Consider the following 27548-nt stretch of genomic DNA (forward strand, 5'->3'; position numbering starts at 1 on the left):
GCCCAGAAGTTAGTCTAAACTAAAAGACCAAAGAAAAAAAGGAGGGGCAGTAAAGAAAGAAAAGTAGGACATCACCCTACTGATGACCTGTCAGAAGTTACTCTGGCCACATATGGGGCAATCAATACAAGTAGAAGTGAACTAAAGTCAGTCTGAAGGGGCAAAAGGCAGTAACTTTTATTTTACACAATCCTAATTTTCAGGTAAATAGCCATAAATAAAGCATGAGATTAAATTTAACCTAAATTCAGAAGGTTATTGACCTTGACTCTGTGGTTTGGGTGGTGTTTTTGTTACCTCCAGCTCTGAACACAGCTGATAGGAAGGCACCAGGTCTGACTCCATTTGAGGACATGATCATTGCCGCCACGGTGTCACCCTGCAGCAAGTACTGTGCAGTACTGTGATATCTGTCCACCTCCTCCATGCTGTGCTGACTTGCCCAGTATCAGCTCCTTGCAGAAGGTTCATGTTTTAAAACAAGTCCCACCTAAAAAAGCTGCATCCAGCTATGTGCAAGATAACCTGCTTATGTGGGGCACACCTAACAAGCAGAGCACGGGAGGGCATGGGGACAGAGGCTTAGGGTGCTGCTATATAGGGGCAGCCGTGGGGAAAGAGAAAGAAATTGCAGGTTTCCAGGTACGCACACAAATATAACTGCTTGTTCAGCATCGTGGCTAGCAACTGCGAACCTGCACTTCTGGAAATTAACTGTGGAAGAAATGCTTCATCTGAACTACATGGAAAGCAGAAGTCTAATCTTGAATTCAAGGGAAAACAGGTTTTCTTATTTTGCTGGTTCTCAACAAGATTATAAGAATTACGTGAGTCTATCCATTATAAAGATCCTACACACTCCAGTAGCACAATTCCAAAAACTCAAACCTGTTGGAAAGAAAAAGGGAATGGTACACAAACTAACACATTAATTTGTGTATTTCCTGCAGTCCCTGCGCATTTGCTAGGAAATTTGGTTAAGGATCTGCCCAAAAGGATAGCTCAAACTTCCTACACTGCTGGGCACTGGAAAAGAAACTATCCTATCCTATCCACAACTGAAATATATAGAACCTGACCCACAGACAAAAACTCTGCTATGCCCCTGCAAATCTCCCCCCATCACGTGTCATATACATCAAGGTCTTTTTCCAGTGCTGTTTATGGGTAAACAAGACATGAGCTACAGCCTCTGTGAGGCTCCATGAAAGCTACTTCCCCAAAGAGGCCAGGCACTTGCAGGACACTGCACCCAGACAATTCAGTGTCAGGAAAAATAAATGCTACAACGCTCCTAAAGATTGGAAATCTTTCCCTGCAATTACTGATTTCAAGGAACTATCGACACTTTGAAGGAACGGCTAATCTGAGCTCAGGTTATTTAAATGCACTAACACCACACTAATCTAAAATACCGATCCTCACAACTCATTGTGCATTTTACAATGAAACCACCACAGCCACCCTCATACACAAATTCAGTCCACAACGTTCCCCTCCCGTACCACAGCGTGACCCCACACCGTACACCCAGTTAATCGTTTTAATTACATCTCAGGAAGTCTTAATGTTGAATACCTCCAAAATTTAGATCTTGCAAATCCAAACAGTCAGAAAGCCCACCACTGCTATGGGAAGAGTATAATTGATGGGTGCGGAGAACCGAAATTCCAGTTCTTCTAGAAGAACAGGGGAGCTGAGGATGGGACATGCATTTGCTGTGTGTTCACTCATCAAATCCATTTCAATATTCAAGCTATAATTTCGTAAAAGTTCAGATGACCTCAACACACAGACTAAGATCTGAGAAAACCGACTGCAAAGCGAGAAAGCTTATGTGGGATGAAAAGAATATGACTGAGCATGAGGTGGGGCTTGGCAGACCTCCATGGGTAGTGGATACATGAATCACTAAACACAATATTCTCAAAGATATGCAGAGTCTTTTTATTTATTAAATAAAGAACACTCTCTTGAGAAAGAATAACCTTTTTAAAGAGCGTTTACTGCAGAGAGTAGCACCAGGAAGAGAAAACAAGGTGAAGATGAGTTAAGCAGTGACAGAGAAACTGGGAGATCATTTCAGGATTCTTCAACATGTGCACCAGGGCACTCAAGGCGCATTTAAAATTTGGTCAGGCACCACTCACACACAGAATTGAGAGTGAAGGCTATAAAGGAAGCACTATAAATAAACAGAAAATGGGCATTTCTCAGATTACTTTTCAATGATGAAATTTCACATACACTGAACGCATGGAATTGATTCCATATGAGAAGTATTCTCACACTAAAAATGTCTAAAAACTGAAGTTCAAATGAAATCCTTTTGTTTTATTCTAAGAAGTACAAATTTCTCATCTGTTTCCTCAGTGGACTTAAAAATGAAAAGCTACCTTGAAAATAGCACACGGTACGGCCCAAGAAGAGAAGATCTGGAGAAAGAAGGAATCGGCTTCAACCACTCTTAGGACACTATATCCCCACTCTGAGCCTTTTTTTTTTTTTAAAAAAAAAAAAAAAAAAAGGATGGCTACCTCATATTACTTAGCCTTGAATGGTTATTAGTGGCTGGAGTGCACGAGCTGTGATCCTGGAGTGCACCTCTCAGTTCTGTTTATTAGAAACCAGGGTAGCACAACTGAAGATGTAAATCAAAGCACAGCAGGTATTGAGAACCAAGAAATTCACTTCAAAAATAGACCCCAGCTCCAAAATAATATTCATGTAGACAAATTCAAGAAGGCTCCACTTACAAAGGTCAAACATCTCAAACCTACTGTAATGTGTTTCTTTTTCTTGGCAGCGTGTGTTTAACATCCACCACTCTTCTAAGCTGTACAGTAATTTGCACTTGTCCAGATGAGATCCTTCCAAAAGTTCACCCTATACCAAAGGATCGCTAACTGTTGGACTGACACACTGACCCACTTCACTCTTGTTTCTTCAATTATGCATTACAAATAACTGCAATTTCTAAACATACCAGTCACCTCTTCAGATGTCGAAGACAAAATTACTTTTTCAGGTCAAAACCCAATTAAGCTACCAGCAACAAGGCTACCAGGGCAAAGTTTCCAGAGCAGTTCTCAGGATGCTTTTTCCCCTCAGCTCCTACTCAGTATCAGATGATTGGCATTTCTAATTGCTCCCAGGTAACCTGCATTTAGAGGGGTTTTACCCCTAGATGCTCCAGGGAGTGCATCTTGCTCAAAATACATCTACATCTACATCTGCCGGGGGAGCAGGACAGGGGCGCTCAGGCTGCCGTCCCTCCTACAGCCACCTCGGGTCAGAGGCTCTCTCGGCTTCCCTCTCTCACATCCCCCCAGTTTGGAGCCCTTCACAGCTTCCTCCCTGATTAATTGCAAATGAGCTTCTGTTGGCCTCTACTTCAGACTGCCGTTGCACTCCTCCACATCAGGACTGCCGCGGAAGAAGTCACTGTCCTTTGATTGCAGGCACCCTCCTCCACTACCGCCACGGCAATCAGCGCAGATCTTCTCGTCCCACTGCACTCCACTAAGACATTGATAACCACGACAAGTCCACGCACATCACTGCCTGCTTTGGTGTGTCACCAGAGCTCAGCATCTTCCCAAACCTTCAGTCCCCTCATCCTCTGGACCTGAAAGAAGCTGATAAGTTACAGCACGACAAGCATATGAGTTCATCGCTGTTTGTTTTCACTTCTTTGCTACATGACTGAACAAGACAAAGTTCAGTGCAAAAAAATATCCAGCCAAGTTCAACTATCTTCCTAATTACTGAATTACCCAGCCACAATCTTCAAACACCTTGAAAAAAGGCAGAGGCAGATGAAAAATTAAAGAGATGCAGCCAGTCAGCACTGCTACCGACACATTTCTTTAGAAGAAAGTTTCACAGAGCTGTTTCAACTTGCACTGCCTCCATGATCAACTGCGTCACAGGACAGATCCAAGCTAATGCTAACCCTAAAACCAAGCAGTGCCCCCCATACGTTATTGTTAACCCAATTACACGATCCAGTTCTCTTGTACCCTGCCAACTGGTTTGCTAGCACAAATGAGAGGGTGCCAGAAGCGTAAGCATGTTTGTGGTTAGGAACTGGCACAGTCAGCCAAAGGAGTGCGGATGTAACGAGGTCCCGGGGGTGCTTCCTTGAGCAGTTTTGGGGGAATGCACATCTGTCTGTTGTTTACTCCAACCCTACACGTTCCTTAACTTGACATACAAAGACGAGTCCCCATCCTCTAATTTAATGCAGGTACTAAATAAGCGGTGGCTTTATGAAATTCCTTACGTGTGGTAGTTACCTAAATGCAAATCACATGGCAAAATGAAGAACTGGGCACTGTTCAACCTGGTCTCAAACAAACAGGCTAGATTTCCTGAGAAGTCCGATCTCCTCACAGCTAGCAAGAGGAAAAGTTTAAACAGAGTGGCAAGCAGAGCTGGGCTACACGCTGCTCTAAATCCGCACTAAATACCTCCGGCAGGACACAGCATAGATGGTATCGCAGCTATCCATCTATCAGAAATAACAGATTCACGTTGCCACAAAACACATTGAATATTGAACAACGTATAGAATTTGTCACCACTTCGATTGAATTACTTAAGTACCCACTTCTACCCTAACACTCTATCAAACTACTCCAAGGTTTCTATGGTGCTCAGTCCTGAAGAGTACTCAATAAAAAGCAGAAAATACAAGGAAAACAGGCAAGAAAATGGAACTATAAGCAATGATCTGGTGAAAGTAAATACTCAGACCCCTTTTAAGAATTCACAAGGCCTCCTTCATCCATTCTTGAATAATTTGAGTGGTTTAACTAGAGACCTCGATGGTGTAAGCTCTCCATGAAGAGCCACGATGGCAGCTAAGAACCAAACAGGGGTCAAGGCAGAGGTAAATTGAGTATTTCCATGCTTCTTTACAGGATTAAGCCTTCCTTATGGATAATAATAGAGGAGAGGAACAAAATTCACGTTTCCCCATGGTGCTCCAAAGTCCCTACACACTCCAGAGGCAGAGCATGCATACCTTTCCCTCAAACAGATGTGCACTGAAGGAAAAGCAACCTGCGTGCTCAGCCTTGACACATGGACTCTAGACTGTCAGCCGCCTGCTTTGCCGCTGGTTTCTCATCTTTTTCCCCACACGTCTGCCCTCAAATACATCTACAAACTGCAACATAATTAAAATTATATCTAAAAAGCAAAAGATTGTTCAACACAGCAAATAGAGTAGAACAATATTTACTTTTGACAATGTCAGAGAAGCATTATAAGAAACTACAAGTTCAGTAGTGCAGGCTTTTATCCCATAAACTCCGTGGTAATACCCTAATACTGAATACCTAATACAACTGTAATAGCATTTAACTTGTTAGAGAATAACAACTCTTCCTGTATTGGAAACAGTGGAGGAAGAGGAACACATCTCTGGACTGGAGGAGGCTCATAAACCAACAGGGTAAGAAATGCAGTGCAGTCCCAGGACGTGCTATGGAAGGTATAAATTTACCAAAGAGACAGCAAAGTGTGAGTACCATTGTGTAAGACTTTGCTAAGATATCATATGAAAACCCCATGTACCATTTTGGTCAACTATTTTTAAGGATAGATTCTAGAAGAGCTTTGCAGCAAAACATATACCATAATATATTTTAAGACAGAGCTTGATCAGCTGCATAAATCTTTAAATAAATTTAACAGAAATTACTTCTAAAGATAGAAAAATCAAGCTGGGTATCCAAAACGCTGGTTTAGCCTGGAGGATTTGAAAGCACGCTGAATCACTATTTGTTTGCCATATACTGTTCATATATTTAAACCCATTCTTCAAGGCTTTTCTGGTTGCTCCAGAAGCCAATGCACAGGGTTCTTCTGTTCCCAGTTAACCAACTAGCTTTCTCCTGTCCCCTTCCCCTTTTTCTGTCCAAGCCTTAAGAGATCTTGGAAGCTTGGCAGGGATTTTTCTTCATCTTTGCTGTGTGGGTTAAGAGATGCTTGCTGAATTGCTCTGAATTTTAATGTTTTATTTTACTACAGGGACAAAGAAACTGGTGATTGTGATCCATCCAGCAGATAAAATTCATAGAAGGTCAAAAAGTTGTCATAAATCAAAAAAAAAAAAAATGATAAACAGGAACAGAGTGAAGAGCCAGGGATTAGGGCTTAGAGAGGCCAGAAAGCAGTGACAGAAATATTCACAAATACAGCTGCTAATAGGCAAGGAATTAATTATTCTCCACCTCCACGTGATCTACAAGTAATGGACTTACACTACACGGGATATTTAGCTCAGTCACCGGGAAAAGCTTTCCAGCACAAGGATGGTGTTGGAAGAAGTGGCCATGACGATACTGAATGACTGGTTTAAACATACACCTGTCAGGCAGAACTGATGCATAACTGAACTGGTTTCAGATCAGAAGACCTGCTGAAGTCTCATCTTCTGTAATTCTTACATTTACCTAACGTAAATTACATCTACCTGGAACTAAGTTTTCTTTGTACAGATTTGTCATTGGAGTTGCAGAAAGCGATGACCGAAAGCAAAGCCGATAGAAAGAAGAAAGTTCTTAAGACACATTTGGAGTATATGGATGCCACGGCCATCAGAGGAAAAAATAGCTAGAAGGAACCTCGGGAGCTCTCTAGCCAAACACCCTGCTCATAGCAGGCACAATTTTTAAGTTATATCAGGTTTCTCACAGCACTGTACAACTGAGGTTTGAAAGTCTCCGAAGATGGAGCCTCTCTGGTAGTCCACACCGAACTCTGACACGGAATTTTATTATTATTATTATTTAAAAAAAAAAAAAAAAAAAAAAACTTCCCATGAGAATTTCCTTTCCTGCAACTGGTGCCCGTTGCTTCTTGTCCCTTCACTATGCACCTCTGAGAACAGTCTGGGTCTGTGTTCTTTAAGGTCCCTTCAGGGCTCAAGGGTGAAAGGCTGCTTTCAGCAGTGAAAGGCTGCTCCTAGGTCTGTTCTAAGCCTCTTCTTCAGGCTCAACAAGCTCAGGTCCATTAGTTTCTCACCAGTTCCTGCAACAAAACATCTGTCCAGCCTCCCCTTCGTCAGCGCCCCTCTGAAGGCAGCACAGGTGCCCGAAAAATCCTTGCAAACATCCCTAGGGGAGAAGCCAATACCTCTTTCATCCCAGAGAAAGGAACAGGCAGACAACAGGCTCCTCAATAGCTTTGCTCCTACTACATCTCTTCTGATAACACGCAAGACAGTCTGCAAAGAAATAAAGTCCTATCTACAAATGTCAACATAAACCTCTTAGCAAATGATGAAGGTAAAGCAAACCAAGGGATCTCCAAACAAAGTTAAAATGGAAAGCCGTTCATCAGGTTTGTGGTTTATGGAGGTGAACTGAGGGCTTCTGCAGAGGAAGGGAGCATGGGGAAGATTTAATTCCCAGTGCTCATTTTTATTTTATTTACGTGTCTGTAGGAACAGGCCGTTCATAAGGACCGTTTGCTGAAAGAGGCACAGGACAGCTGGACATATTACTTCTGTTGTTGCTGATGTGGCTTAGGGCATTACAGTCCCACAAACCAAACCCAGCATGCAGCAGGTTTTTGTACACCAAATTATGCTGCTTTACCTGACTGCACACCACTCAAGCCTGTAAAGCATTCTTGAAATTGAAAGCTTGTTCTTCTAATAAGGAGTTTGAAGGAGACCAGCAGTGAATAAGCCAAGCAATGTTTTTGAATTTATAAGTGAGGAGAAAAATAATCAAAGCTCCATAAACCAAACCAATAGTGAGAAAAAGCTGGCACTCCGTTCTACGTGTGCAATGCTGCATAGGAGGGCAAGTCAGTTATTAACCAGAGGGTGTTTAAAGTCTCTAAAAGTGATTGGTCAGATCCTATCTGTACTGTTTAACAAAGTGGAGCAGGGCATGCCTAAGGGTATGGTTTCACAACATCTTAGGCTGAATTAAGACCTTACAGCTACCCTAGAGAATCACCCCTCCTTCCCTCTCCTGCTGACCCCGTGTTCCTGCTGGGTTACCCTCAAAGAGCAGGAACAAATGAACTGCTGTCCCTCCACAGTATGAAGGTCTTGAACCAACAGAGAACACCCCGTGCACGGGACACTGACCTCCAACGTGCATGTCTCATCCATGTTAAAGATGGGAACACCTATTTTCTCCATTGTATGAAGGTTAGGTTACGTCTGCAGCAAACCACAGACACATTTTCACCTGGATTCAGAAAAATTTCCTAAACGGAGGGGGGAAAAAAAGGACATTTCTTATGTGACATTTAGGATGCTCCATGAATTCTGAAGAGAGCAGCCTGCCAGAACCTCAGCACAGCAGACAAGCAAGCAAGGTTCTGCCAGGCCTGAAAGCTAGATTGGCTTGGCAAAGGATGTGACAAGTGCCAGAGCGAAGAGCTTGCACAAGGGAAGAAGGTGGGCTGTGCAGCTGGGCGTAGGGAAAAGGGAGTGTTGAGCTTCTCTCCTTTGGAGGCAATGAGTTAGATCAGTTCAGCTGTAACATATAATTTCATCCTCAGATACCAAAATGCTGAATGCGCATGAGAAAAAAAATGAATCTGGGGAAAAGAAGTGAGCAGACATTCCAATGAAAGCCACTGTTTTACAGCAGAACACTTACTGAATGTTCTAAATGTCTTTAATTTTATTTTATTTTTTTAAATCATCAAGACACATCAGGGTCAGAAAAATGCCACTTGAATTAAAAAAAACAACACTAATTTCAGGGCTGATAATTGAATTTCAGAGCACAGCCTACAGCAGCCTTTGAGCAGAGCAGGGGCAGACAGTCTCCTTTTGAAAGCAGTCTCCGTTTCCAATGCACAGACGGGTAGCTTAAGGGAATGCTCAGGTTGCCCCAGCCACACTTCCAACTTTCAGAGAACGCTCAACACTACCCCCATCAGCACCAAGCTGTGCTGAAGCCAAAATAAACTTGGCATAAAGCACAAATGTCCTGACTTGGAACTGGAACTGAAGTGTTTGTTCTCAGGGGGAAAGAGTTTGAGACAGAACCCAGGACCAACTTCCATACCAGGTTTTGGTCTCCTGAACTTGTAGCAGTCACACACTGCCCTGCCAGTATGCCTAGCAAAAATTAATCTGTTAAAACAGAAGTGACTTAAGAAAGGGTCTAAGGAGACAAACTTGGCAGGATTTCAAGTCACAAAAAGTTCAAATTACATTTTGATGTGAAGCCAAGTCAAGACTTCAAGCCTATCACTTCTTTGTGAGCTCTCACTTACTCTGCAGAGGGACTTGATAACAGCTAAGCCTGATACATGTTTCTAACTTCATTTATTTGAGCAGCACACTGTAAAAATGAAATCATTGGACTCATTCTCCAAAAGCCAGGAAGACAATTACTGAGATCTAACACAGAACCATGCACTGCATTTCACGCAGATGACAGGAGATTGACCTAACTACGTGTGCAGAATCCCTCTTGGAAGCATAATCTGCATGTGATCAGAAAAACCCACCAGGGTCATAGGATCAGATGTGTACAGTTCACTGCTAAGCTAAATAAGCACCATCTGAAGTCTCAACTTGATTTTTTTTTTTAAGCTCAGACAAAAGAATTCCACATTCACCACATACACCCTAGAAATAATAGAAGTATACAGGCACTTTGATTCAAATCACCCATAAAAAAACAGCTCTTGTAGCTCTTAGGCTTTAGAGACATTTAACAGAAGTGGCTCGGTTAATTTTCAGTCCCTGAAGGGAAAAAAAAAAAAAGGAAAAGAAACAAACTTGATCAAGAAACAACTTGATCTAGGCATTCCCCACCTATCTGCAGCCAACGATCACTTGAAAAAACTGGAAGTGTCCTGCCTTCCTCCTTCCCTGGTCTAGTTCTGAGGGATAAAGACTTGTCACCATAATTTTCCCTCCACTGGTACAGACACTAGATCCGATAAAAACTATTAACAAGTACAGTTTGCAGTAAGGTACAAATTCTTTAAGCCTTTAATAATGGTTCTCATTGAAACTGTTCTCCCAAAATGAGAACATTTCCCAAATGAGAATTCCTGAGAGTTATCATGAAAGCATGGAATAACTAAAGAGGGAAGGGACCTTCAAAAGACATCCAGTCCAATTGCTGTTCAAAGCGGGTCTCATTAGATCATGTTGATCAAGGAAGGCCATGTCCAGCAGAGGCCTAAATATCTCTAAAGTTGGAGACTAATCCACCTCTGTGGGCAGGTCAGAAGTTACCAGAGGAAAAAAAAAGCAGGTCAAGTCTGTGCCCAAGTCAGACCAACAACTGCTGGCTGTGGCCAAAAGCAAACTCCCAAGGTAGATCAAACATGATCAAAGTGGTACCAGGCAAAGGGAAGGCTGACTGTAGCTATCAGACATGGCTGTGATTTATGAACAGCCCACATGCTACACTGACATTTGTTACTCAAACATCAGTGGCGTGGAGCTGCATCAGGGGAGGTTCAGGCTGGGTGTTAGGAAAAGGTTCTTCACCAAGAGGTGGTGAGGCACTGGAACAGGCTCCGCATGGCAGTGGTCACAGCTCTGAGCTGCCAGAGTTCCAGAACGTTTGGATGCTGCTTTCCAACGGAGGGTCTGATTGTTTGGTCGTCTTGTGTGGACCCAGGAGTTGGACTTGATGATCCCTGTCAGTCCCTCCCAACTCAGGATATTCTATGTTTCTATGATCACGAGTGGTTACAATGCATATTATTTCACTGCTGAAATTTTTAATTGAACTAATACAATAATGCCATTAGTCTCAACAATTTCAAATTTATTTATCAATGCAAATGGTCCCAAATGCTCCTTTGTGCACCCCAAGATCCCCATGATCCTCTTCAGTAAGAAGACAACGTAGATGTTCCATTACACAATTCAGCAGTAGATTTACAATTAAAGTAACGTGCATCAGAAAACTGACTTGTCTCTGAAATCATCCCCAGATCCTGGCTGTCTTTGTCTTGTTTTCTTTTTCTCCAGTCTCAGCAGAATTTCAGAAACATAACCATAGAAACTTTTCAGAAATTTATAACTGAGCTATGGAATCATATATTTTGCTTACAGAATAGTCAGGGATTTTGCTGCACCACAGTTCTATTTTCAATTGGAGGATTTAAGGAAGAAAAAAAGCTTTCTAATAAGTAGGTTCCAGTCTCTGAATACACAAATGACCAGTGAAAATCCTGACTGAGAAATGAATTCATGAGGGTCTTGTCCAAACTCCTACAGAAGTTCTTCCTTTTCTTAGGGCATTCATAAAGCATTCTCCTTTGGAGATACCAAGATGCATAGCGTGGGTTGAATACACATTTCAGCTTTAGCATTTGAGTAACTCACTTCGAAGACAAAAAAGCAATGGCAACCATCTGCCTTTCATTCTGGCACTTGAAGAACATTGACTTTCTAACAAATACAGGAAACTTTCAGCTTTGAACCCAGCTGAAAGAATTCCTGCTACAGAAGTCACTACATTATTAGCAATCTTTCTTCATAATTTTCAGTTATAAAAAAAAAAAAAAGAAGCTGGCAAGCTGGCTTTTAAATAAAAGAATTTGGTTAAGTAGCCATCTTGAAGGCTAAACTAAAAACAAACATTTCAAAAGTCAGCAACAACATAAACTGGGTATATGACTCTAATCAAATATTTCTGGTTTTGGTTGGAAGGGGGAAAGAAGAGAAGAGTGAATATAACAAGACAATTTTCTTGACATTTTTTGATTCTTTCATATAAATTTGTCAGGTGTGGTGCATAAATTAAATGTCAAATTATTTTGGTACTTATCTTTCAGACGCAAAGAATAGCTGGCATGTCTGAAAGCTCATTATCTTCTTACCTGTTACTCATTAGTTTAATATTAATTTCTGTCTTTCTATCATCTGCTAAAATCATCATGGCTACATGAACAATACTGGTAACTCTGTTCAGGATAACACTCAACAGGTTGAAACTCCAAGACTTAAGACACTTATAGTCATGACATTTTATTAATAGAAACACACTCACTAATTCATAAATATATGTATTTTAAATAAACATTTAACACAGACTGTAAGCCAAAACAGATCTTTACAGTGACTTACCAGGAAGCCTGTTCATGTTGACCCCTTGAGCAGAAAGTCCTATTCCCATATACCTTAAAAAAAAAAAAAAAAAAAAAAAAGCATCAGTCAAGCTCGGAATGGTAAAGCCGCAAGACTTCCCACAGAAGAAATACAGCTGGCTGGGGACCACATCAATAAATGATCTAAGGTAAGAACATTGAAATCAGTACAGATATTCCACTACTTTTAGTCTAGTCTTGAATCAAAGGTAAAATACAAATTTGCTTTAGCCACTACCAGCTCTCTGATCTGCAACTACAGCTACTCTGTAGCTCCTAATTGGGAAGAAAAGAACTGGAAAATAATTAGCATTTGTTTTGTGTTTTGTTTTTTTTTTCCACATATCAGAAAAATGTATTAATTTACATAGGTGACTAACAAGAGAATAAACAAAATATGTGAGGGTAGATACAGCATATAACAACAAACGTCTGTATAGCCTAATTTAGTGTCTCCAGGAACTGCTGGTAGTGGATGCACAGGACTGAGCAAAAACTTATACTTTCCAAGAACATTCTTTCATTCTCCAACATGTATTTTACAGAAGTTCCTAAGCAAAAGGTGGTCCTTCTAGATTTTACAACGCAAAAGATTTTCCTCCACACATTTGACAGCCTTTTGAACCTTTTTGTAAGCTCTGTGAAGAGGCCCTGTCCTGCAGCACAGAGCTCTGCTCGCTAGCTTTACTTGGTACTTTTTCAGAATTGGAAATGAGAGGAACAACATCTGTTAGCCTTCTCATAGCCTCTTTAATGTCCTTGTCCATACCCTGCTCCCCTGTGGTCTCTTCTCAAGGTTGAATACTCCCAGTCTGTTCAGCTGTCCCTCATACAGAAGCTGATCTATACCTCGTTACTCTTCCAGCTCCATACCTTCTTTGAGAAGCAGAGGGAAACTAGAACTGTGAGCATCATTCACACCACAAACACACAGTGATTACTGCAGACAACAACACAATGATGTTCTCCATTTCGCTTTCTATTCCTCCCATCCTGGTCTCTATTACTCCATCTATGCTTTGCCTGCAGATGCGAACTGATTTTTCCATGGAACTATCAACCTCAACACAAAGGACTGGTCCCTGCATTCCAAGACGGAGCTCAGAGACCGTATTTTGTGTGAAGCTCAGATTGTTACTCTTCCCCCACGAGAATCATTTTATACCTGTACAGGAACAGCATCTTTCGTTTTATCATCCAGTTATCCAGCACTGTCAGATTGTTCTACAGTTCTTAACAGTCAGCCCTTGTTTATACAACTATCATTAGCTTTGTATCATCAGCAAAAAACATCACCTCACTATTAATTTCACTTCCACGTCATTTATTAATGTAGTAAACATCAGAGACAGATGCCGTCCCTGCAGAAATCCATCAGTGAGCATCCTCAACCGGAGGGAGGAGAGGATGCAAGGGCCATTCATTTCTCTGCCCTGTTTCCTACCTGCTAGCTAATCCTCCACCTATTCAGCCACACAAGCACTTTCACTCTACTCTACGTTTCCTTTATCTTCCTTAAGAATTTTGCAGGATGGATCTGGCTTTTGCAAATACAAGCAGACTAATCTTTCTCTAGATGTGCATTCAACAGGATTGTGAAGCACAGCCACTCTCTGAAAAGGCTCTCCTTCCCCACTATGCAGCATTTATGCACGCACCCACTTTGTTTGTTCTATTTCTGTTAATTTGCATGGTCTGTAATTCCCTTAATATCCCCTGGAGCTACAGAAACAGCTGCCCTGCTCAGCTTATTTTTAACAAGCTTCCGCATTTTTAGGTTACTGCACCTGAAATTAACAGTTGACTGTGGGGCTCTTGCTGATGTTAAGTTATAAATCCAAACAGGCTGCGGCCAGCATTCTACTCTTCTTCTGCAGGATCAGCTTTCCTTCTGTGGCTTCCCTGACTACCTGCTTCATAAAATATTAACTGTGCCTAAAAATAGTATTTCAGAATTGGACCCAAAAGTTACATTTCTACAAGCCACGTGAGTTAAGTCCCCTGCCACAAGCGTTTCCCATCCTTGACTTCTCTGTGTCTCAGTCACGGAGCCGTGGTCAGCCCCAGACACCCACACAGCCACTTCCTTACTCCCCCTTCTCAACAGGACATGGGGAGAAAATAAAATGGATTGAATTGACGACAGGGAGATCACTCACCAATCGCCATCATGGGCTAAACAGATTTGACTTGGGGAAGATTTAATATAATTTATTGCCAATAAAAAACAGAGTAGGATAGTGTGAAAGAAAAGAAACAAGAACACTGCATAAACCTAATACACATTGTCACCACCCCAGTCAAACAGGATAGGAATGAATAAATGATGTTTTCCTGTTTACACTGAGATTTTAATCCATAGAGATCTACATGTTTATCAGACTTGAGCCCACGATCTCTTCAATAAACTGCACATTTTCACAAACATGGACAACTTTGTCTTGTACACTTCACATCTCAGTGTCAGGACCTTCCAGACTGTTCAATACCTGAACACTAGTTTTACAAAGCTTTAAATGAAGTCAGTCTCTTCTTTAAACACAGTTTCAGCGGTGTCCCAGCTTCCAGAGGATCTGAATCCCTCCTCAGACAGAAACTGGAACTGTTTCTCCTCATCTCTTTCTGGCATGATGCAAAGCACAGTCCTGTGCGAAGGGCAGGGGAAAGCATTTGGTGGACTGCTACAGCAGAGGTCCTGGTTTTCAAATTTTCTGTGTAATAGTTCAAGTTTTGCAAAGAGAACTTTTTCTGTTCTTCCCCATGCCTTTGCTACCTCAGGGACCTCAAGCTCAGCAATTCATACAATATTCAAATGCTCTGGGAGAGCTGTGAACTTGGTGCCTTCCAGGCATGTCATTATGCCCTTCTCCCTCTGGCTGCGACCCCTGATCACTGAATAGCTAACTACTATACGGTCCGTCTTTTCTTTCAGCTGTCCCCTGGACTGTTTGGGTTATCTTCAGAGCAGAAAGATACACGGTCACCTTCTGATAAGGAAAGCCTACTGGTGGAATCGCATCTTCCCATCACCCGGCTCAATGTTTTCCTGCACAAGTCTAGGATTCCTCAAGTTCAAAGCTCTCCCAGGGAGTGCTGACAAATAGGGCTATGCCAATCTAACAGCCACCTGCAACCAAAAAATGCCAGCCCAGGTCCTTCATCTCTCACCACATGTAAGTTTTGTGGTTATACAACCAACAGGAAAGTGTTAGTTTTCGATAAAAGAAACAGTAAGAAGACCCCTGAGGCTAGAAACATTCCCAAAAGGGCTTTGGCAGCAGCCAATTCGGGAGCAAAAATGTGAACCTCCTGACAGCATTTAGGGCAAACAAGTTTATCTTGGAAACTCTCCAGTCACAGAGGACAGAATCCAGGACATTTGGCTGAATCTTGTATTTCTCATTTATAGGGATAAAAAGAGATTTGTGCGGGTTTCCAAAATATCTAGGGTATACATAATCACGTAGCAAATCTGATATTCTCTGCAGAAGTGCTAAAAGCCTTGAGCCTGTCTACAAAAAGAAGAGCTCAAAGCACTCTGCTCATTGAGACAGAACACTGATCACTAATGCAATACAGCTTGGACACAGTGCCTGTAGAAACAGACAAAGGCTGTATGTGTATTTTGCACTGCTCCAAGTCTCTGTACAGGTAGAACAGCTAGAGAGCAGCCCTGAGCTTTTAGATCTGAGTAGCTGCACCCCCAAGATAATCCTCATCGTGCTTGGTCACGATGGAAGGAGCTCAAGGGCATCCGTTTCCGTACCACAGACTAACAAGCTCTGCCAGCTCAAACAGGAAATATTTCACCTGCGCTAAGGGAAACGGCATCCAAAGGTCAGCTGGCGTCTGCCTGGGCATGCACTACCTCCAAGAAAGGATTACGGGGTGCCAAGATACAGCCTAGCAAAAAAGACTTCCCAAAGGTTTACACTGCCACACTCCAGAGAGGCAAGACAAGATACCACGGAAGAGTGAAGTGGGAAGGATTTATACAAAAATTAAGTCCTGCACAGTCTGAAAATGTCCTGAAGTAGAAAGCTCAATGGTAAATATCATCACTGCTTCAAAACACACGTGAACTGGGCAGCGACAAGGCAAGACCTTTGGGCATTCATCCCAAAAGCTAAATTTGCAAAGAACCATAAGGATGGAAGAACCTATTCTCTAGACTATCTACTCCTCAGCAACTCAGTATAAACAGAGAAAGAAAAAAAAAAAAAGTTTCACCTGAAGAGGGATGCCACAACTGCTTGCACCTTTGTGCACAGAGTCCAAATGGGAAGACACTGTTTGGACTCTGGCCTATGACCTCTGGGCAGGCCCTTTGAAAGGCACTTGCACAGAGATGTGAAGGACAGCACTGGGGCAATTATCACCTCAGACAGCAGCAGTTAGTTACTGTCCTGATCTCATGTACCAGCAAAAGCGTTCAGCTTTTTATGTATTAAGATCAGCTGCTGGTGTCCATTCCCCTGTTTTGATAGAAAATATGACCTGCAAAACACCCCTACACAAGGTGTGAAGGGGACCCTGGCGTGCCAAGCACTACCATGGAAAGGACATGGAAAAACTTTGTAGCACTGTAGGCAAAAAAAACACTGCTGGAACCCAGAGATGTTTTGATCAGGTCCTTCACCAGAAGATCTTAAAGAAATTAATTTGGTATAAAAAGAAAATCACCTCACAGGCAACTAACCTAACAGATCAAAGACTGAGGGTAAGAAAAATGCTTGCAGGAACATAGCCATGAGGTAAAGATGTCATATTACAGGCTCTGAGCAAATCCCTGTGACCTGACAGAGAGAGTCAGGGAAGCCAAGAACGAGTGGTGAGGGACAGGAAGTGGCAGAGGACCAACGTGATTGAATTGTATGATAAAGAAGTACTCCAGCCGACCACATCCCAGGCTGCATCACTGTGAGTGCAGCCTGTGAGTCACTGGGAGGGATCTGCTCCCCTTAGTACCTGTCAGTATCATGTTCGGCTTTGGGCTCCCCAGTACAAGAAAGACGGTGACAAACTGGAGGGAGCGCAGTAGAGATGACCAAGACATGGGGCTCAAGCCACACAACTTACAAATGTGTTTGTTCAGTCTTAAGAACAAAAGACGAAGGCAAGATCTTACTGCTGTCTACAGCTACCTAATGGCAAGTCACAAGGAAGGTGGAACCAGACTTCTCCCAAACACACCCCAAAATTATGAGAACAACAGACACGAGTCATAAAGAAAACTCCCATTAGATATTACTACAACGATTTTAACCATGAGTGTGATCAGACACTGGAAGAAGGGCCAATAAAAGCTACTGAATGTCCACCCTCAGAGAGGATCAAAAGCTCCACGGCATATTGTCCTGAAGAACCTGATCTTCCATCAAAGCTGGCTCTGCTTTGAGTAGGGAGCTGACCTAAAAGACCTACAGAGACCCCTTCCAACTAAATTACTCAATAATACTTTGACTTCAAGACAGCTTTGCTGACAGGCAGCAAACTGCTGGCTAGAAGAGCATAATGCACGATATCAAGTAAGCTGAGACACGACAGAACTTTCTGTGGCACACATGTACACCACAAGCCAAGTCCTGGTCTGATTACACCAACTGACCCCAGCTTCCTCCCTAGTCATCAAAGGGAATGGATCACCCAGGAAAAACTGGTTCCTGAAGAATCTAAGAAACAACCCCAAACTCACAAACAAAAAATACCACAATGATTCCTGCCTGGCACATTGCCACAGGCCCTTTAGCTCTTTGGCTGACTGAAACTAGTGCTCACTTGAAGAAAAGCAACAAGGAAGGTTCTGCTCTGATCTCAAGGATAGAAGAGACTTTAAAAGAAAGCACTATGCGATGTCATTCCTCAGGAGCCCTATTAAAAAGTACAGATTTCTTGCTCCTCTGGCATCAAGACTTTTTAAACATCAGGCTCCGCGGCTAATGGCTTAGCTATTTCATTCTTTAGAACCCTCAAATGAAGACCAGATACCTGCTACTGACTTCTTCCTGTCTTTTATTGACAAATAACACTGCAGTTATATTAACTCTTTGACCGGGCCAGATAATCCTTTAAAAGCAAAGAATGGCATTTGGAAGCCTCTAAACATTCCTCCACAATGAACACATCTGCAAAACAATTTGGTTTTCTGTCATGACCCTACCTTCTCAGAACCCTTCATAAAAAATTCTCCTGAATCATCTGTTGGTCTTACAGGGTCTCTGATTGCTTCCTGTATCGGATGTTTGGGGAGGGAAAAACATTATTTAATATTCCAGACCTTGAGTCAGACATCCATCGAGCCTTACTGTGTTTTTACACTTAAAGTTTGTTCTTTCCATTTTTCTCATCTAATAGAACTTCAAATTTTGGAGGGTGTATCCCTACCCTCTCTCACCCTTGTGTCTGATTATGTCAGTGGTCACGTCATTTTGAATCTCTCCAACAGTCCCTACCCATCCTCCAGTATGACGTCTAATTAAACAGTCTCTCTACCATCTGAAAGCATTTTACTTTTCTGATTCCATCTTTTGATTGCCTTTTCTTAAACAAGCTTCCTTAATTTATATAGCATTTTTTGGCTGTGTTTTTTTTTTTTTTTGGAGGAACTCTGAAGTGTTAGGGTTCGGGGGCCTTTTTACAGTACTTCTCAAAGGACACTAACCATGAGTATTTATGGTCAATGCTGCAGAGGAATTTATAAACAGTTTAAAAAAATAAAAAATTCTGCACTGCTTAGAGCATGAGTCAGAAGTTACATCCTCTCCCATGAGTTCCCTGACTAACCTCTCTGAATCAGTCATTTATAGCATCTAAAAATTTAGTCTCACACCCCTACGTGACATACACATGATCTATACAGAGAAAAATAAATAAATTTTAAAGATGTGTTTACAGCCTGCCAGGCACAATATGGAAGATTTCTCCTTATATCTGCAAGGTGCTCTCTAGCTTTTCCTCGCCCACCTTCTTAGAGCATTGGCAGATAAGACAGCATGTTTGTTAGCATTTCAATTTTCTTGCTCCTGCTGAGTCTGGAAACCTCTGCTACTACCACATTTTCCTTGCTGCATAGTGGGTTTTGCTGTTTTGATATCTTCGACTGCGTGCTCGAAGTGAGGACCACAGTCCATGGCTAAAATTACATTCCAGCGTTACGTTGCCTCAGAGCGCAGCGCGAAGTGCCACCTTTGCCAATTGTTCAAGCTTCAGATGAGCTGTGATTCAGAGTTCAAGGTCCCAAATTGTTTGAACACATAGTAAAGGCACCACCTAAGCCTGGACCATTAATAACAAAGTGCTTAGCCCTGCCCCTGGCAGGCCTGGAAACACTTAGCAAAAACCTGTTGAGAAGCAGGCAGCTCAGTTACGTCAGCAGAACAATTCTCCCTGCCTTCACCTGCTCACATCAGCAAGCCCAAGATTTCTTGTATTTGCGGGCGACTTCCAAATTCTGTTCAATGGGCAGGGCATGCCTCTTGGTATACAGAACGTGCCTTACGTCCTGATTTATTTGGCTGAGCTGAAGGTGAAGCAGCATAAAACTGCTCGCTGTGTCTCTTCTAATGCAGCTTTGCCATGTGATGGTGTCATTTCTTTAGTTTCAGTATCATATACAGCATGGCTCTGCTGGTCCTTTGTTTTTGTAAGTTGTAGCATTCAGTATTATAGCATTCTGTATAACATAAATAACAATATAAATCTCCACAGAGGCTTGCCCTTCTACATCACCACCAGTTTGGGAGGTTTCAGGTGCAGACAGACTCCATATGGGATATTCATCAACTGCAATCTGTTTTTGAGGGTCCAAAAGAGTCTCTTAGAAGGGGATGCACAGCTAGTGAAGCACTGATACAGTGGTAAAGGCGAAATGTAAGGAAACAACAGCACCGACTTTCAAACAGGAAAAAATACTTTATGGGAAGTCTGGGGGGAATGATACATTTAAATCTGTTACTGATCCCAAATGAGAAATCTACCTTAGCTATAGCAAAAAAGCCAGGCAAAAAGAGAGATCCTAAAACCATCTTCTCAGTGGTGAGCACTCAATACCTGGAACTCCCCCCCACACCAGTCAGAAGCATCAAAAATGCTGCAATACTTAATCAGCAGATCAATTCCAAATAGAGCAGAAAGACAGACAAAAATAACCGCAGACACATGCCTGTGATTCAATCAGAAGAACAGTTTTGTTTCCCCTTATCAGCAACCTAGGCAGTTACCATAGCACCGAATTCTTTCCAAATTCTACTGCACCTCAGCCCTGCCCAGTGGATACGAGCTGCTTTTTAAAATTCAAATAGGCTGGATGAGCCACACACTCCACTGTTACGGCATCAGCTGATTCAATTAAGAATTTTAGCAGTGATCATACCATATAATTTTCATTAATTTTCTAAAATGATTTAAATGACAAGGTTTTAACTTTCTGACACGTAGACTTTGGGTTATCACGGACTGATACATCGTAATAATGAGTAACTTGAGTATTTCCCTAAACCCTGAGTTTTGCTCTACATTGTTAAGTCTGACAGACCAAAAGTTAACTTTTCAGCCAACTGTACGCGCTCTCTGGATGCAAATTGTCCATCTGTGTCCTCCTGCACAAACACACCACACTGACAAGCCTTCATCTGACATGTGATCAATGGCCAGTGGCCGGGCATCACTGGAGGATTCCTGCTGATAGATGCAGCACCCACAGCTGCAACCCCTAGGCACCTTAAAATGATGCACTGAGATTTACACCAAATCCTGCAGCACCAGAAAAGGCACATAAAGGCTTACACAAACACCGTAACTGAAGTTCAAGCTGCATAACACAAGGGTGACCTCTCACAATTCAACATAAGCACACTGAACCCGTACGATACAGATAAACGTCCGAAGGGGCAAAAGACCAAGAACATAATTTTCATTTATTCCATCAATATAAAGCCAAGTTAGCATACTGACCCACCATAACAGCATTTCAGCATCACTTCTCTGACTACTGCCTAATCAATTCACACATTAATAGCTACACAGTAGGTGACAATTTATCTGGTTGCTCTTAGTCAGGTACAGACATGTTATGATAACACTGTGAAAGCTCCAACACACAGGATGGTAGTTTCTACATCCCTAAGGACAGACTGCAAAAACATTCAAATGGCTGTAATTTACCCAGACCTAAATCCCAGTTTAATAACCCCTACCCTAAGTCCTGCCCCATGCCTGTCAGTGTTCAAGAGGCACTGGATAACGCTCTTATTAATATGCTTTGACTTCTGGTTAGCCCTGAAGTGGTCAGGCAGCTGGAGTCGATCATCTTCAAAGGCTCCCTCCAACAGAACTATTCTTTTCCATACCTCCGACTTCAAACCTTTATTTCCCTCGGCCAGAAGTTAACTGCCTTTACTGTGTAACCCTGATTTGCATCCCGATCACAGAACCTGCACCCATCCATGCCTGCTGCACACCCAGCAGCCTACCTGTCTGCTTCTGCTTGTCCTGATTCCACACCAGCCAGTGGGCAGAAGATGGAGAAGGCTGAGGCAGAATCAGGATCTGCCACTTCAACTTCTCTTACCTGTAGCAGGACCATTCTTCCTCGCTCCAGAATTTCACATGCCAGATACCAGCCAAGTGAAGCACGGATTCAGTGAGCAACGGTGCCTGCCATGTGGGCCTCAAGATGGTAAGGAGGTGACAACCTCTTCTACAGCTTTGCACTCAAGAGGCATCCCCCAAGAAAGCACAGATCCAGGCTGCATACGGCATCACACCTCTTCCAGTCACACCACCCACCCTGCTCATCTGACACGAGATAAAAGGCAATCAGAGTGAGCTGAGAAATACAGACCCTGCCAAGCTACACTTGGAATATGGCTGCGATGCAAGGACTTTGCATGCTGTGATGTTTGCTGCCAGAGGTCCTCAAAAGATACGGTCCTTGTAACCAGTTGCAGTTTGGATTGAGCAAGCATTAGATATTTTTAATCTTTATTTTTAAGGTACGCATACATCGATAAGAATGCATTTTCCCTTTCCCACCACTGTGTTTTGAAATACTCATCCAAGGTAGAGATAGCAAGAGCAGAATCTCAATTCTGAATACCATCTTGAAGACAAGCCTGTCTTAAAGATCTCCGTCTCGTATATTTGGCTTCTCAAGAAGCCAAACGAAGACAGTCCCCAGAAGCAGAATAAAATAGATGGATTTGATGGGTGGACCATTCAGTGGACGAGGAGTTGGCCTGAAGGCCACACCCAGAGAGTGGTGGTCAATGGCTCCATGTCCAAGTGGAGGCCTGTGACGAGTGGCATCCCTCAGGGGTCTGTCCTAGGACTGGTACTGCTTAATAGCTTTATCAGTGACATAGACAGTGCGATCGAGTGCACCCTCAGTAAATTTGCAGATGACACCAAGCTGAGTGGTGCAGTTGATACACCAGCAGGAAGGGAGGCCATCCAGAGGGACCTGGACAAGCTGAAGAATTCGGCCCACGAGAACCTAATAAGGCTCAACAAGTCCAAGTGCAAGGTGCTGCACCTGGGCTGGGGCAGTCCCAGACATGAGGACGGGCGGGGAGAAAAACTCACTGAGAGCAGCCCTGCGGAGAAGGACCTGGGGGTTCTGCTGGACGAAAAGCTCGACGTGAGCCGGCACTGTGTGCTCGCAGCCCAGAAGGCCAACTGTGTCCTGGGCTACATCACTAGAGGGGTGGGCAGCAGGGGAGGGAGGTGATTGTGCCCCTCTGCCCTGAGCAACCTGATCTAGTGGGTGGCATCCCTGCCTGTGGCAGGGGGGATGGAAGTGGATGGTCTTTAAGGTCCCTTCCAACCCAAACCAACCTATGATCCTGTAACAAGCAATTCCTTGAGCCAAAAGATGTTTCTCTAGAATAAGCCTGATACTGAGACAACCTGCCAAACGGCTGATATAAGAAAAGTTTTTTTGGCTAGTCTAAAGCTGCTTTGTGCAAGCAACCCACAAAAATGCTTGTGAGCCCAGCAAAAGAGCTAAGAACAGACCTGTTCTTTGACAGCAAGTAACTGATGCTGAAATTCCAGCACTTCAATCTGTTCGGCTTCTCAAGTGCTGGAATGGAGAACTCACTAGGTAGTTAGAAGAGAAACACAGCAACAGCAGCAGAATTCACGCATACCCCTACTCGGTATTTTTCAGTTTTAAAGAATCCCAGGAGCAAAGAACATCTCCCTTGAACGCTTGGAAAGCACGCAGCACTTAGGAGGCATTCCTACATGCAAAATAAGTAAGGGTGAGTCAAAAGGAGGAAGAAAGCAATCAGTGCATGGCTGCAACTGGACTAGGCAGTATACTTTATCCAGAGAAGGAGGTGTTTCTTTCCTCAGAAAGCAGCAAGACTTTCTCCAAGAAACATGAAAGCACTACTCATCTCAAATGCTAGTTCTGACTCTTCCCTGAAAAGAAAGATGCTACGCTTCCTCTTTATTTATTTCTTAGTCTCTTGAATGGTACCAAGTCAGGATGGTGAAACAATCCCAGCCACTCCTCTTCCAGGTGCCTGTGAAGCCTACCTACAAGGCAAATGAGATTTACACCACCTGAAAGTGGGGAGACAAAGGTGGAAAAAGAGGGGCCTAGAACCTGCTTACTGTGCCAACAGTGCACGGACACGGCAGTCCCTCCTGAGAGCATGCTTTAGTATAGGTGCTGAGGTACACCAAAGCCCAAACTTCAGGTAATGTCTGGTTTTGACCCGCCTGAATTGTTTGGTAGGCCATGACTTTTAGCAAAGTGGTAGTTCCCAGTCAGTTAGTGAAGTAACAACACTGCTGTCACGTGGCAGAAATTCCTGGGACTGGTGTTTTATTACGTGAATCACCCTGGAGCAACCCAGCTGAGCCCCGGGTTAAACAAGGGATGTTCCTCTCATTCAGAGATGAGTATGATTCAAGGGTTTACTGCATCCTGCCGTCTCTTCTATTCTTTCATAAATAATAACCACAACTACCTAGTAGGAATCCTGCCCAGCTCTCCTGTAGCCCACTCTTTCAGCACACATGTAGTTAAGCCTAAAATAACCAAGTTAGATTACTAAATTAGAGATGAATAACACCTCATCACACTGATGGCATTTCAGAGACTTTGAACTGCTGTTCTTTTTGTCCGAGGTGGGCTCTGAATTCACAAGAGATTTGAATAGCGGAAAGAAATGATAACCCGTACCGATTTCCATCTGAAACTTCACATTGTCCCCGTTGTGATGGGGCTAAGAAGCACGTTATTCTAAGGCAATGACAAACAAAAATATTGGATTCCAAGGTCTAACAATAAATATTTTGGAACTGCACCATAATGAATCTTGAAAGTGGAAGCGGCTCTTGTTTTATTTGTGGATATTGTACAGCTCTGTGGCAGTGCTTCAGAAATAGCCCTGACTGGCTCCCGAAAGAATCCCAATTCCCCAAGCAGAGGTCAGTAAACACCAATAATGCAAGGCTGAAAAGAAGTAGGTAGAATCAAGAAAATAAAATTTGTAAAAACAGCCACAAGTATCCTGAGGCTGGAAGAGTCCACGGCACATCACCCTCTCAAAAGGCAGAGAAGCTGTAAAATCCAATGTACAATGAAGAGAAGGTGAGTGAACAGAAGGAGAGTCAGCAATCCAATAGTGTATCATCTTTTCAGTCCATTTATGAGTAAACACTGACAGAGAAAGGACGAAAACTTTTTTTAAAAAAAAAAAAAACTAGACCAAAGTATCAGATTGTGAGCTCCCTTCCAATTTCAGTATCATGCTCAACTGGTATGTCAGCTGTAGGAAAGGCCAAACTGACCCCTTTTCTGTGAGTTACCATCAGGAAGGGGATGATGTAGATGAGCAGTGTACGCAGGAATACTCAAAGACAGAAACTAAAGATCAGAGACGAAGACTTGACTTGAGCTTCATTTGAGAAGGACGAGGCTTAATACCAGCCTTCCCAGGCTGAAACCACTGTTAGGATCTGCCCAGAATAACCTCCACTTGCCAGCACAAGCACTGTCACATCCAGAAGGACTCCAAATCCTGCAACATAAAGTGGCTGAAACCAACTGCATCTGAAGCTAGGGTGTCCCACCAAATCAGTTGTTCAACTTTAGACTTCCACTCTTGACAGCTGACTTGTTCCCTAAAACAGCTGCCACTCAAAGTTCACACAAGCCACATCAAATGGCAAATGCTGCATTTGGTCTGGGAGCAGTACATAGCGTTACTGATAATAATTCCCCGATTATTTATTCTGGTTAAACCCAACAGAGTAAGAAAGATTTTTGTTCAGTTTGCCCTGCTGATTAACAAAGCTCACTTCCAAGCACATTGATCTGCGTTGCTGACAATTTTTAACAACATATTGGAGAAGTTAAACATGTTTCTGTGATTAAATGGACTTACGAGTGTTTGACTGCCAGTCTAAGCAACACACCACTTCTTCCTGGCATGAACAAAGTCTAGAAAATAGTAGAGACAGGCACTAGAGATACCACAAATACCTAACAGAAAGGCACCCAAAACAGGACAAGCCACAGAAAGGCTACAACTTCCACGGTGGAAACTCATCTTGCATTTCAGTCCATCATAACAGAAAGTCAGCTCCAAACAGCAGCTTCAATTCCCGTGATCCCCACTAAGACAGCGGGAACAATGTAAAAGCAATACCCGAATCAGAACACATTCAGCTGCCAAGTAGCTGCTTCTCTTTAGAGGTATTCCGTCATCCCCATACACTGATTTTATCCATCTCAGGCTTCGACCAGAAAAGGGACAGGAGCAATTCTTACGAAAGGAGTATTTACTTGCTAACACAAGCTTTCACAAAATCCCCAGAAATGACAAGCCTGCAACATTTTCCACAGAACTAAAATACAGTTCTTAAGTAAATGTATTACGTAAAAAGTAACCCACCGAGTTTTGACATATGCACTTATGAAATAAGAATACTTACTCCTTGAAACAGTGGGGGAAAAAACAAAAACACAGGTGGTCAGGCAGAGCACCAGAAGAGCAACACACGCTGAATTCACAGACCTTTGTACGCTGATGACAATTCCACCACAAGGAACAAAAGTCTCAAAGTGGAAAGCGTCAATACTAAGAACCCATAAAACAAGAAGGAAGATCTATCTCTAGCACTGCAACTATAGCATGCAAACTGAGATCTCGTCTTACACCACAAGTACACTGTAAAGCCCACTGCAAGAAAAGCAATTAGGAAAACTAATTTGGCCGTAGTCGCTATAACGTCGTTAACACAAGCCTACTTTACAGAGCCAGTAACAGAGCTGAAGAAACAGTCAAGCTTCAAAGGAGATGATAAGTTCTTTACTGGTTCATCACCCGATAGCTTCATAAATGGTGGGGAAAAAAAAAAGCTCCCCTCTATTAAAGTTAAGCATCTTGTACAATCTAATTATTAATCAGAGAATTGCCTAGATGTGTAATCCTAGAGCATTTGATCAACCAGTTCCCATTATTCTATAATTTGACTTATTAGGTGTAAACAGATACCAAAAAATTGAAGCATCACGTTTTACACATATCCTAAAGGTATCTAGCTTATTTTGTTAGAATTTGCTTTTGCCATAGCTCTACCTGTTTTACAACAGACATTCAGAAACAGCAGAGGGCGAGAGGGGAGGAAAAAATAAAAAACAAAAAACTTTTCCTCAAACTCTTCTTCTTCACTGCGCAAAATTTCACAATTGTAGCTGGACACACACAAAAAACAGAAAGAAGGGAATTATCACAGCATAAAATATACAAAAGATCCAAGACTTCAGACCTAAACGCGCACATCACAAGTGGAACAAGTCACGTTTCGCCATCCCTCCTTCCACTTTGTCTCCCTACTTCATAAGCTGTTTTAATGAGGAATTGGTGTTTTACCATTACAGTGGTAAAGCCCATGACACTTCTATAAAGCACCACGTTTCAGTTTCTACTTCATCGTTGTTGCTTTTTAATGCAATGAAAGCTATCAACTGCACATCGCGTATTTCAGTCTCACAACTCGCTTTACATCTGAGAAGCTGCTCTCGAGATTACTCCCTTCTACAAGAGTCTAGCAGAGCGACATAAGCTAAGAGGTGACCTGAGATACCATGAATCAATGCGAAACCTCCCGCAAAAATGGAAGTGTCTCCACACTTCAGAGCACCAAAGCTTTAGCAGAATACTGCTCGGCCAGTCAGTAGCTGAGCAAGCAAGATGTGCTTGGACAAGGCTGTAAACGTGAACAAGGTGAGAACTGTTAACTGAATCTAGTTGGGGGTATTTATCTGTTGGTTTGTTTAAACGAATGTCTGAAGAACAGCGTAAATTTAAACAAGCAGACATACCTGCAAACAGAACCACCCCCTCTCTTGGTGCCAGTTCTGGATTCTTGGAAACGAGGGCGGAAAATAAAAAAGAGGAGGAAATCAATTATTTACAAGCTTATCA

The 27548-nt window shown here is 42.6% G+C and overlaps 1 protein-coding gene across 3 annotated transcripts in view; it reads right to left on the bottom strand.

Moving 5' to 3' along the window:
- The window catches only part of RANBP10 (RAN binding protein 10), a 69569-nt gene that overhangs the window by 34934 nt on the left and 7087 nt on the right, over nucleotides 1-27548 (bottom strand). For 2 of the 3 annotated variants that reach the window (XM_035337017.1, XM_035337016.1), the window contains exon 3: nucleotides 12083-12135. In XM_035337017.1, the coding sequence (XP_035192908.1) occupies nucleotides 12083-12135 (53 nt within the window). Of the gene's footprint in view, nucleotides 1-12082; nucleotides 12136-21670; nucleotides 21692-27548 lie in introns of those variants that run through there. The other variant, XM_035337018.1, reaches the window with a different exon arrangement.

Source organism: Oxyura jamaicensis, chromosome 11 (genome assembly GCF_011077185.1).
Source record: "Oxyura jamaicensis isolate SHBP4307 breed ruddy duck chromosome 11, BPBGC_Ojam_1.0, whole genome shotgun sequence".
Taxonomy (NCBI): Eukaryota; Metazoa; Chordata; class Aves; order Anseriformes; family Anatidae; genus Oxyura; species Oxyura jamaicensis.